The 12,955-nt window shown below is 48.9% G+C and overlaps 1 protein-coding gene across 5 annotated transcripts in view; it reads right to left on the bottom strand.

Annotated features, from left to right (window-relative positions):
* Positions 1-12,955, bottom strand: part of DAAM2 (dishevelled associated activator of morphogenesis 2) — a 126,696-nt gene that overhangs the window by 23,838 nt on the left and 89,903 nt on the right. For all 5 annotated transcript variants that reach the window (XM_061146625.1, XM_061146624.1, XM_061146628.1 and 2 more), the window contains exons 6-13: positions 11,897-12,230; positions 10,468-10,578; positions 9,198-9,301; positions 8,005-8,071; positions 6,846-6,963; positions 4,496-4,634; positions 615-673; positions 97-281 (exon numbers count right to left, since the gene is read on the bottom strand). In XM_061146625.1, the coding sequence (XP_061002608.1) occupies positions 97-281; positions 615-673; positions 4,496-4,634; positions 6,846-6,963; positions 8,005-8,071; positions 9,198-9,301; positions 10,468-10,578; positions 11,897-12,230 (1,117 nt within the window). The remainder of the gene's footprint in view (positions 1-96; positions 282-614; positions 674-4,495; positions 4,635-6,845; positions 6,964-8,004; positions 8,072-9,197; positions 9,302-10,467; positions 10,579-11,896; positions 12,231-12,955) is intronic.

Below are 12,955 nucleotides of genomic sequence, written 5' to 3'. Positions count from 1 at the left end.
ATCCCGGGGGTCCTTGGTCCCTCCCACACCCACTTTTCCCCGCCTGACCTGAAGGTCCCAGCTCAACTCTGCAAAAGGAGAGACGAGGCCACGCACCGAGATTTCACTGAGTTGGGCCACCAGCTCGGCCACTTGTCCCCGAGCCTGGCGCAGCTCCTGGGACTCACGGGCCAGCTTGTCCTTCATCTTGTTCAACGTCCGCATCATCTCTTCCTTCTCCAGCGTCTTGGTCTCGCATTCCCGCTCCTTCCTCTCCAGCCTGCTCACCAGCTCTGCATGTTCTAGGGGTAGAAGTGGGATAGGAGGGAAAATGGGAAGAAAGGACGTGAATGTGTGTGCCTTCTTCTCCTAAAGGGGAAGGACTTCTCTGGTGGTCCCGTGGTTGAGACTCCACCCTTCCACTGCAGGGATCGCAGGTTCAATCCCTGGTCTGGGAACTAAGATCCTACATGCCCCGTGATGTGGCCAAAAAAAATTTTTTTAGAAACAAACAAGATTTTACATTTAAAACTAAAAAAAAATAAATAAATAAAGAAGAAGTAGGAGAAGGGGTGATCCTGGGCCGGGCAGGGGAGGGTGGGGAGCAGGTGGTGGGTTTAGGCAGAGCCCCTCACCTTTCCGGAACTTCTCTGCCTGGTCTCGCCACTGTTTCACTTCATTCTCGTTGATGAGCCTGGGGTTGGGGTGAGGGGATTGAGAGAAGGATCTGTTGACTGCTGGCTCATAGCTTCCCAGAGGGCATGGCACCTTCCAGTTCCCCACACTGGTACCCTGATTTCCAGTCTGTGCAGCTAGGAGGCTAGGGTTCTGACTCTCCAGATGCCTTTCCAGATCCCACCCCTGAGAAGGTCTCATCACCTGTCTCTCTGTGGGCTGAGAAAGTGAAAGCACCCTTAGAGTCCAACCCCTCTGTGATAAAGAAGATGACAGCTAACTCATGGTTAGGCTAGGAAGATGTCCAAGGTTTCCCCTAGTTGTACAATGATTTGTACCCCTTTGTAATAATAGGGCCTTGCATCTGAGAGAAGTCAAAATATCAGCCTTACCCATGGTTCGGACTTCCAGTCTGTTACAGCAAGAGAAATCACTCACCCCAGAAACACAGAGTGAGTGGGCAGAGGGTATCTAAGTCATGTGCCCTATTCATGTCAAACTCTCATTATGTGGGGTTAAAATGAGGGCTGTACCCAGACACATCAACGTATGAGAGGTGAAGTTCCAAGGTAAGATCCCAATCATCTGGGATCATCCCTATCTGGAAGCATGAAGGAGACAGATCCATGATTCTTGGCCTCCTTGAGGAGGCCTTGATCTGGTTGACCAGATCAGGATACAAGGAGGGGACAGAGACTTCCTTGGTAGCCCAGTGTTTAAGGAAATGGGAAGAGAGGATGTGAATGCACATGTGTCCTTCTCCAGAGGAGGAAGGACTTCCCTGGTGGTCCAGTGGTTAAGGCTCCATGCTTTCAATGCAGCGGACCCGGGTTCCATCCCTGGTCAGGGAACTAGATCCCACATGCTGCAACTAAGTCCCAGTACAGCCAAATAAACAAATAAATATTTTTTAAGAATAAAATAAAATAAAGAGGGGACAAGGTATGAAGGAGGAAATAATTTATGAAGAGATTTCTCTGGAGCAAGCTATTGCCATCCTCCCTTGGTGGGGAGGTTTGGGGAGGTGGGGTACAGGGAGGTTCTCCTTCACTGCCCTCTCGTGGAGGTGACCTCCTGGCACCCATCCAGAGAGTCTGACCCATGTCCCCTGCTATTGGGAGGGAGGCATGGTGGACTGGGGCTAGGCAGGTCCAGAGGGTGGGCTGGCACCCATGCAGAGAGTCTGACCCATGTTCCCTGCTATTGGGAGGGAGGCATGGTGGACTGGGGCTAGGCAGGTCCAGAGGGTGGGCTGGCACCCATGCAGAGAGTCTGACCCATGTCCCCTGCTATTGGGAGGGAGGCATGGTGGACTGGGACTAGGCAGGTCCAGAGGGTGGGCTGGCACCCATGGCAATCCAAGAATTTGTCAGAATGAGAGATTGCATGAGGGTTGCTCATGAGTCAGAGAGCATCATGGAGGAACGAGGCTGAAGCTGTTGTAAGTCTCATCCAAAAAATGCACCTGGGAGAAAAGTGGACACTTCGACAACATAAGTCTAAGTGTACTGTTGTTGTTCAGTTGCTAAGTCATGTCTGACTCTTTGTGACCCCATGGACTGCAGCATGCCAGGCTTCCCTGTCCTTCACCATCTCCCAGAGTTTGCTCAAACTCATGTCCATTGAGTCAGTGTGTTGTATTGCCAGTGAATCAGGGTCTCATAGAAGGGATGGTACTAGGCAGGCTTGGAGGGAAAAAAGAAAAACATGCCTAGCCAGTGACTGGGGTTTTGTGGTGACAGGCGCCTAGCAAGGAACATCTGAAGACCCCAGGGATATACGTCATCTCTTTATCCACGTGCTAAACCCAGAGAGCAGGAAACCTATTCACTAAGTTACCTGATTCAAGCAGGGCCTTTCCCCATTTTTCCTTCCTGCCCCCATGCTCCCTCTGGTGGGGGTTCAGAAAATGGTTAGCTAGAGGAAAGGAGGGGATAGAAGGGGCTGGAAGAGAAAGAAAACAGAGAAAGAAGCAAATCATCACACTCATGCGCACACACACACACACACACACACACACACACACACACTCACACACATGCTCTTCCCACTGCAGCTTCCAGCTCCAACCAAGGAAGGAAAGAGATTTAAGGCCGAATCAAATCTAGAATGCTGATTCACATCTAAGACTAGCCCTTCTACTTGCAGAATTGAGACTATGTTGGTGGCTGAAAGTGAGCCTAGGACTCTTATTGTCCAAGAAGCAGCAAAAAGTTCACTGCACCTGAGGAGTTGTCATCCTCAGCAGGGGAGAAGCTTCCCCACTAAATAGTGTAAAGAATGAGCAGATGATAAAAAATAAAGCTGTTTTCACTATTTATCATAGCCAAGACATGGAGCAACCTAAATGTCCATCGACAGAGAAATAGATAAAGAAGATATGGTATAGGTAGAAAATGGAATATTACTCAGCCACAAAAAAGAATGAAATAATGCCATTTATAGTAACATGGACAGACCTAGGGATTATCATACAAAGTGAAGTAAGTCAGGCAGAGAAAGACAAATACCATGTGATATCACTTCTATGTGAAATATAAAAAAATGACACAAATGAACTTATAAACAGACTCACAGACATAAAAAACAAACCTAAGGCTGACAAAGGGGAAAGGTGAAGGGAATAAATTAGGTCTTCTGGATTAACATACACACTACCATATATAAAATAGGCAGTCAACAAGGATTTACTGTAGAGCACAGAGAACTCCACTCGATATTCTATAACAACCTATATGGGAAACGAATTTGAAAAAGAATAGACAGATGCATGTTTACGTATAACTAAATCACTTTGCTGCACTCCTGAAACTAATGCAACATTGTAAATCAACTATACTCCAATATAAAATAAAAATTAAATTAAAAAGGTTTCCTAATAAAGCTGCCTTTTGATTACTAGTTGTATTCTTCCAGTGTACCAGTTAGGATTTTGACTATAACACCCAGCTATTTGTGCAAATGAAAACAGTATCATGAATAGTTCAAAAATCATTTTCTACTTGGCTTTGCAATGTAGCACAATGAATCATTGAGAGCCAATGTATCTCCTTAGGGGCAACAGACTCAGACTGATACTGAAAGCAAAAATTTAAAATTAAAAATCACTGTGTTAACATGAGGCCTGGTTATTAACTGATGCAACTGTAAACTCATTTCTTGGTGTTTCTTTACACCCAGGGTGAGTCAAAGATGATATGCCAGAGACCTTAGGCTCTGACATCCTTTTCCGATAATTCAATTGTCATGCTCTATTTTCAGTGGTCGGCAGACCATCTCTAAAGGGCCAGAGTAACTATTTTAGGTTTCACATGTGAGGTCTCTGCTACAGCGTCTTGTGCGTGTTTTTAACAACTCTTTTAAAATGTAAAACTATTCTTAGCTCACGGACCACACAAAACAAACTGGAGGATGGAGGCTAGCCCACAGCCATAGGTTGCTGACTCTTCCTCCATGTTACATTACCGTCTCCCTCAATCCACTCCAAGCAGCGGATCATGGGGTGCAGTAAGCACCCTCTATAAACCTCTACTATCCAATATGGTGGTCACCAGCCACATGGCACGTGGCTACTAGAGTTTAATGAAAACGAAATAAAACGTAAAACTCAGCTTCTCAGTCCCACTAGCCACAGATCAAGAGCCCAGTAGCCACGTTTAGACAGTGTGCAGAGAGACCATTTCCGCTATCTCGGGGAGTTCTATTGGATGCTGCGGCCCAGGGCCCATCTGGAGCCCTGTCTGGGTTTGCGAGAGGCAGCTGAGATTTTGCTGGTGAAACGCCAAGTAGGAGAGAGATGGGGAAGGAAGATGAAGACAGGCGAGGGATGGCCACTGCTCACATGTTGACGATGTTCTTGACGTTGAAGTTCTCCAAGGGAGCCAGGTCAGGATCCACGCCCCTCTCGTCCTGGAGAACAATCTGCTGCAGGATGCGGTCCAGGAGCTGCCACTGCTGGAAGTAGCCACCGTTTCGCTTGTCTGTGGGAGGACAGGCATCCTATCTTGACTGAGCTACAGAGCCCCCTGGGGCCCTGCCCTAGGGTCACCGCCTGGGGCCAGGCTGGGGAGGCGAGCGCCTGACCTCCCTCGGCAAGCTCCCCGGCCAATGGAGGAGGAAATGTGATTGCTGATAATGAAGGCTCATAAATCCTATCATTTCTTGCTGATTTGCAACTGACCTTTTATGAATGTGTCAACCCTCTAGATATATTTCTCTACTCCCTGAAATGCTTTCTGGCTGCCTTCTTCCCTGTTGGTACCCTGAGCATCCCATGCCTTAGGAATGCAAACTGCTTTTTTTTTTTTTTTTAACAATTATCTTAGAAAAGCACATTCAAGAAAGTAAATCTGCTCCAAACATTACATGCTGAATAATGAAGTCTCTAGGGAAATTTTTTTTTAAAAAAAGCAAAGGCTCTAGGATTATCAATGCTATTGTCCTACAGAGAAAGATGAATGGAAAATAATTACAGGTGTGTCCTGGGAGGGGGGTCAGAATGGGCTGGAGAAGCAGTCTTGGAATCCAGGCAGATTTCTTGGTGAAGGTGACCCTGGACTGTGAAGGCAAAGGCATTGTGCATGCTGTGCCTGTTTCCACAGGGCCCTATTGCCATCCGCCCGAATCATAGTCTGACTGGAGAAGGACTTTATTTTCATGGGATCGCCACAAGCTCCTCTTCCTGGGTTCTTGATCCAAGTACTGTATTCCTACTGACCACCAAGGGGGGGGGTCAAGCAGCTAGATCCTGACCTCAAAGGCAGACCATAATGCCTACAAGGAGGAAGGTCACGTCTGCACAACTCCATTTTGAGGCAGACTGGGGGGACCCATTTACAATACCCTTGGAACAGCAAACACTCATGGGAGGAGAAGTCAGAATTCCCAAGTCTTTCACCAAGACCTTCTAGACTGGGTTTTGGAGAACTGGCAGCTCCCTGGTCCAGGGCACTCTATCTTCCCATCACTCCACTGGCACATGCATTGCAAAATGATAATGTCTTCCATTTGCCTTTCATCCAGGAACACAGCGTAAAGCCTGTGTTCACAGAAGTAGAACGTGATTCATCTAAAGCCCTGAGCCCTGGGGACTTCCCTGGTGGTCCAGTGGCTAAGACTCCATGCTCCCAATTGGGCAGGGGCGGGGGCCTGGGTTCAATTCCTGGTCAGGGAACTTGATCCTGCATGCTGCAACTAAGACCCGGTACAGCCAAATAAATATTTTTGAAAAAAAATTCTTCTTAAAAAAATTAAGTCCTGACCCCAAAGAAACAAAATTCTTTCATATGTAAAGACTGTCTGAGCCTCAGGCTCACCCACTGTAACATGGAGATACTAAAACACATGCCTTAAGCCACTTTGAGGTTTAGAGACACTATATTAATCTCCCATCACACCCAGCCCTGAGTCGGCAACAAGAAATTGTAGTTTTCACCACCACCTTGATTACCAACACCAACATCACCACCACTAAAGAGAGTCCGTCTAGGTTGACCATTTTGCTGGTCCATCCCAGTTTCCAAATCTGCTATTTTATGAAGAGCTTAAATACCAAATGGTGCAGTTACAACTCATTTCAGATCTCACACTGGGGTGGCTAGTAGTAACTATGTATAATTTATTTGGCCACTGTACACACTGGATCTTAAGAGTTTAGCATTTGCTCCTATAGATACAGACATTTGGTATTTGTAAAGGCAGGCAGGAACAAGGGTGCGAGCCAGCAAGGGCTAGATGGAAGAGTGGATAAAATCTTTAAAAACAAACAAACAAAGCAACGAGTGTGCTTTCATGTGATTGCCACAACCTCCATTCCACAGTTGTACAGCTCCTGGAAGCACAAAACTTCTTTTTGGAACGCCGTGAGAAGGCCCATCACAATGCTGCCATGAGCTGGCAGTCAGGGCTGTTTGATTTAGCAGGGAACAAGTTCTGCTTGTTGGTCCAGGATGTTGGCATTGCTTAGGGCTAAATCCGCAGCCCCTGTGCTGGGGACAATGAAAGTCCTGACTCCAAGAAGGACGGGTAGAGTAGGGGTCTGAGTCCTCCAGTCTGACCTCCTGGGAGCTGGGGTACAATTGGGCCAGGAGGGATACACGGGGAGACACCCCGACCCTGGGAGCTTCTGACACCTTGTCTCAAGATGCCCCGGGCCAAGGGCTCAGACTGGCCGAGGGCAGGGTACTACTCACAGGGCATCTGTAGGCAGTGGTGCAGGACGGACAGCAGGCAGGGGTAGGCCTCCGTGTGCTTCAGCTTCTTGTGGATCAGTTCAAACATCTGGGATGCACTCTTGGTGTCAATGTGAACCTGAGGGTGTGGGGGGCACAGTGAATGGGGCGAGGCAGGGAGGAGCAGGGGAAGAGAATAGAGGGGGAGATGACCCTGTCTCCATCCACTGAGCCCCATCCTATAGGACAGCATTCCCTCCCTGCCTCTGGTCCAGGCTTAAAAAAAGAGACGGGCAGAGAAAAGGAGGAGAGACATGTGCTAATTATATAAACCAGGGTTCCCCAGCCTTGGCACCACCGGCATCTTGAACTAGATGATTCTTTATCGGTGGGGGTGAGGGGCTGCCCTGTTCACTGTGGATGATTTAGCAGCATTTTAGTCTCACATCTACCGGATGCAGGGGCATCCTCCTCACACCTGCTGTGACAGCTAAGAACATCTCTACACATTGTAGATGCCCCCAAGGGAAGTAAACTCGCCCCTGCTTGAGAACTACTGATTCAAACTAAGGCGAGGAATCAGAGCCTGGCTGACTCGAGGAGCACGTGGCCTAGATACACAGCCTGGGTGCAAATGCCAGACCAACTCTGCAGGTGTGTGACAGCAAGAAGCTGCTGGTCCTCTCAAACATCAGTTTCCTTCTCTTTAAATTTGGGGCTCTTTTTAGAATCGAAAAGGATGGTGCTTGGCCCCTGAAGCAGCAGCCCAAAGTAGGTTTCTATTTGGACAGGGATTTTCTAGCACCATATTAAAGCAGCAGGTGTGTGTATTTTCAGGGTTACCAAGGCTCACATGGAAACGATTTTGTTTGCTGAGCAGGATTCAGTTAGCAATGGGGAAAGGTGACTCAGGAGATTACTGGAAGACAGGGAGAAAGTCATCCCAGAGGAGGCATTCAAGGGCAGCTGTGTGTAAGAATTGTCTCTCCTTCCTTTGGGGGTTGCAGTTTCCTCCAGGGGAGATGCTCTGCCGGTTTAAGGCGAGGCCCTGCAGAGCCACTATAGTGCCAGGGCTCCAGAAGTGAGACCTGGCAAGGGTGGCCCCACCAGGGAACCAGGCCAACACACAGCACAGGAGTCAGGACCCACGGCAGCAGCCCCGCCCTTGCAGGCTCCTCACCATGTCAAACCTCCTGGCCAGCTCCAGGTCATCTTCATTCCGGACCATCTCAAAGAAATCCAAATGCCTAGACGGGATAGGGGGATAGAGGAAGTAGACATCACTGCCAGGTCAGCCCTGGGTGAGGGTTATAGCCCCTTTAAGCCTCTGAAATGACTAAATCTGAAGGCTTCATGCAAATAAGGCCAAGGCAAAACCAGAAAGAAGTTAGCTTCCTGTACGTCAACACTCTTGTCCTTTATACAATCTCACGCCCATCCTTGGGGAGGCCAACCCAGGGTCCTATCATCACCTTCAATCAGGCTTTCCCAGGTTGACACTGGTGGCTGGATCATCCCTGACTCTGTGGGGGGAGGTGGACCTGTGAGTTGAAGGACATGAACCAGCATCCCTGATCTCTACTGACCAGAAGCCAGCAGTGCCCTCCTTTGAGTTGTGATGACCAAAAATGTCTCCAGGTGCTGCCAGATGTCCCCTGGGTGGGGATGGGGGGTGAGATCCCCCACAGTCAAGGATCACTACCCTAGGTTGACCTTCCCGTGTTCTCAGACCATCCTAGGTCTCCGCTCAAAGCCAATCTGTCATTTTCTACCCCGTCCCCTCCTCCACTCCACTGCAAAAGGATCCATCCACCCATCCATCCTCTCTCCCTTAAGACCTAGTGTAATAAAATAGCCTGTGTGAATAGGGTGGACCAGAGGGGCCCACTGGTGATACACAGGAGCTTCATTGTGCTCTTTAGTCAACAAAGGCCTTGATGGCTTGCACCTTGAGGGGCGTGTCTCTGCAGAACAGGGGGGCACTGTGGATGTCTGGCATTCCTGGCTCCCTACAACCAACGCAATAGTGCCTCCCCCAGCCAGTCTGAAAACCGAAGAACACCCCTACATTTCCAAACTCCCCCCAGGATTGGTACTGCCATGGCAGAGGACTACTGGGTCCACCTGCCTCTAACATCAGAGATGAGACAGGAGGTTGGCCAGGAGGACAGGAGGGGACATAGATGATGTGGAACAAGGAGGTGGGAGAGCTGTCGTCCACCTTTCCCCCAGACCCAGAGCTGCTCCTGAATCGATGCTGGGTGTGGCAGGTGGTCTCCTAGGGAACAGAAGCCTCTCTGAGGGTCTCGACTATCCCCCACTGAGGCACTTTCCCCATAGGTTTGCGGTGGGGATGGGTGGCTTGGGCCTTACTTGTCCAGGATGGCATTCTCGTGCTGCCGGAGTTTGTCAATCACAGGCTGTATCCCCAGCATCAGGAACTCGTACCGCAGATGCAGACGGAACTCCAGATTATCCTGGGGGTCACCAAGGGGGTACTAGGCTCACCGGCTGGTATCCATTTCTGCAAGAGTCCCCCAGTGGTCCCCTCACGGCCACTCCAGTTCCACCAAATCCCCAGCAGCAAATGCATCAGAACTGCTTCAGGTCCCAGAGCAGCAAGGAAGGGTGAGGGGAGACATCCTTTCACCTCGTTAGTCACCCGCTTAACTCTCCTGCTCACTTCACCAGCTTTCTCTAAGATTTTGGCCTCAAAGAGCGGAGCTGAAGAGTGATACAGAGCACATGCTTCGGAAATCAGACAGATCTTGGTTCCAATCCCTGCTCTGTCACTTAGCAGTTTTGTGACTCTGCAGAAGGCTTAGTTTTCTCATCAGTTAAATGGGCATGACATTACTTACCTAACAGGAATGATATTCATAAAAACTACCTAATGAGATATGGTTAGCAACTAATCAGAACAGATGTCAGTATAAATAGCTGGTACTGACCCAGGTGATGTCAGCATCTTAGGAACAGGTAATTCCCTCAACCTACCTCACCTAACTCAGGTCATCAGGATGGGATGTTAAAAAAAAAAAAAAAAAAGTATGCTGGCAGAAAACAGAGGAAAGCAGAGATCATTAAGTTGCCCCTTTTGACCTTCCACAAGCTGACCTTCACCAAGGCATCAGACTGCCTTAGAATTTGGGAAGTTCACCTGCTCTTCAAGTTCATCTTGTATTTTTGCTATTTTCGTGGTCTGGGAATCCCATTTCTGACCCCATTCTGAAGGAAAATCAGAAGTCACACATCCTAACAGAAGATGCTAGAAGACAATGACTGGCTAACTCAGAAATCAGTCCAGAAACAGGTCTTTAGAAAGCTTTAGAAAGAAGGGCCAACACTTGTCCTCCTCCTATAAATGATCCCCCGCCATCCTAAGCCATTATTAGCCAGACAAGCTTGGGTTTTGACCATGACACATATAATGCATGATGCCACCTATGCAGGAAGCTCCCCAGGAACCCTTCTTTTCTTGGTGTCCAGTGCAGGGGGCAAGACGTGACACAGACGATCTAAAGACACGAGGATGGCGGTGGCAGCCACACCAACCCTCTGCCTCTTCCCCAGGTGGCACTAACGCCCTCTTCCTGGGTCCAGAAAGTCAGGGCACAGCAAGGAAATGGAGAAGAGGCCTCACCTCTCCAGCACCAGCATTGAGGACAGCGTTGATGAAGGACATGATGGCTGTTTTCAGATTCACTTCATCCCGGTATCGGCCCAGACTTCGGTCCAGCTCATTCAGCAGGGTCTGGATGGAAAGGCAGGACCGAAAAGAAGGGAGGGATCAGGATCCTACAGGCCCAGCCTCACACCTTTGCTCCCACCATCCCAACCACCCAGAATGCTGCACTCATTCTCTGTACCCAGTCTATCCAACTCATCTCGAATGTTCTCTAAGCTCACCTTTTCCAAGAAGCGTCCTTTGCCTCTCCACATCTCAGCCCCAGTCCTGCCTTATTCCTCTCCACTCAGCTTTGGGGACTTGCTCTATTTTGCTGGGCAATGCCAAAATGCTGTTTCAGCCTTTACAGCTGTTTACAGCTCAGCAGCCCTCCATATCCACGGGTTCAACCAACTCCACATTAAAAAATAAAAATATACATATATATTTTATATTTCAGAAAGAGTCAAAAAGCAAAATTGGAATTTTCTGTGCACTGGCAACTGTTTACATAGCATTTATATTTTATTTACAGTTATTTACAGAGCGTTTACATTATAGTAGGTATTATAAGTAATCCAGAGATGACTGAAAGTATACGGAAGGATGTGCATAGGCTATATGCAAATACTGCACAACCGTAAGAGATTTGAGGATCCACAGATTTTGGTACCTGTGAGGGTCTTGGAGGAGGAACCCCAGAGGATACAGAGAGTAATTGTATTCACTCTCAGCTCCTTAATAGCATGGCCACTACCTTTTATCTCCTTTGTATATTCTGCAAAGGGTCCAGAGTCACTTTTCAGAGTGGGTGCTGTAAAATGTGCTTTAAATGATGACAGAATAAACATGTAATCAATTCTGGTGGACAAACCATAAAGTTTGTGATGACAGGTCACATCTATTGAGACTTACTCTGTACCAAGACACTATACTTATTGTCTGTCTCTTTACTGGTGCAGTCAGGGAGAAGAAAAGGCACTAGTATGGCCTGAGCTCCTGGGACTGGTCCCAGTGTCGCCAAAGTAGACACTGGTCCAGGCTTAGAACCTAACACCGTTTATTTTACCTGGCCACGCAGAGCAGCATGTGGGATCTTAGTTCCCTGACTATGGATTGAACCAGTGTCCCCACAGTGGAAGTACAGTCTTAACCACTGGACCACCAGGGAAGTTCTGAGGCCTAAAATCCTAATTCCAACAATGGCATTCAATTCAATAATTCTTGCTGGAGCCCCTATCTGAGCCAGGTGCTGGGCTCGGAGTTGTAAAGCCACAAAAATGAAGCAGAGCAATGTTCCAGCCTCCAGGAACCCATGGTCTAGGTGGGAGTGCATTATCCCAGCCAAACTCCCCTCTTAAGGCCCCCCGGGGCTTCTGACACAAGCCCCCCGCCAGGCCCTGACCTGGAAGCGTGTCCGCTCGGCCGCATACACCTGGTAGTGAAGCATGGCCTGCAGCACCTTCTTGTGGCCGCCGGGCACCAGACACACGGCGCCCAGGATCTCCAGCACGGCCACCTTGGTCTTGCTGTTCTCCGTGCGCAGGCTCTGGGCGATGGTACTGATGGCCTCGGGCTGCGCCAGCACGTGCGCCCGCCCCTGGGAGTTGTTCATCAGCGCCTTGATGCAGCCAATGAGGGAGGTGTGGATGCGGCTTTCGCAGGTGGCGTGGTCCATGCTCCGGAGGAAGTTCAGCAGACAGGTCAAGCCCTCCAACTCGATGAAGCGGGTCACAAACCTGCCCAGACCAGAGCCGTCAGCCAAACAGGTATCCTGCATTGGCATATTATTCTGTCTGCATCTTGCAAATAGCTACCCCTTATCTAGGGACCACTGTGTCCCACCTACAGAAGCCACTTGGTTCATTTATAAAGTTTATCTAAAGCACTCATCCCCCCGTGGTTGCTATTTGGTCAACTTATTAGGGCTTCCCTGATGGCTCAGATAGTAAAGAATCTACCTGCAATGCAGGAGACCTGGGTTCGATTCCTGGGTGGGGAAGATCTGCTGGAGAAGGAAATGGCAACCCACTCCAGTATTCTTGCCTGGAGAATCCCATGGACAGAAGAGCCTGGCAGGCTACAGTCCACAGGGTTGCAGAGTCGGACATGACTGAGCAACTAACACTTTCACTTTCAAAGCACTGAAGAGCTTCTGCTTTAGAACTGTGGTGCTGTTGAAGACTCTTAAAGAGCCCCTTGGACTGCAAGGAGATCAAACCAGCCAGTTCTAGAGGAAATCAATCCTGAATATTCATTAGAAAAAATGATGCTGAAGCTCCAATACTTTGGCCACCTGATGTGAAGAGCCAACTCTTTGGAAAAGACTCTGATGCTGGGAAGGATTGAGGGCAGGAGGAGAGCGGTGACAGAGGATGAGATGGTTGGACGTAAGTTTGAGCAAACTCTGGGAGACAGTGAAGGACAGGGAAGCCTGGTGTGCTGCAGTCCATGAGGTCGCAAA

Source organism: Dama dama, chromosome 7, assembly GCF_033118175.1.
Source record: "Dama dama isolate Ldn47 chromosome 7, ASM3311817v1, whole genome shotgun sequence".
NCBI classification, from domain to species: domain Eukaryota; kingdom Metazoa; phylum Chordata; class Mammalia; order Artiodactyla; family Cervidae; genus Dama; species Dama dama.
The sequence above is the reverse complement of the archived record's forward strand: the minus strand, read 5'-3'. Positions and strand labels throughout refer to the sequence as shown.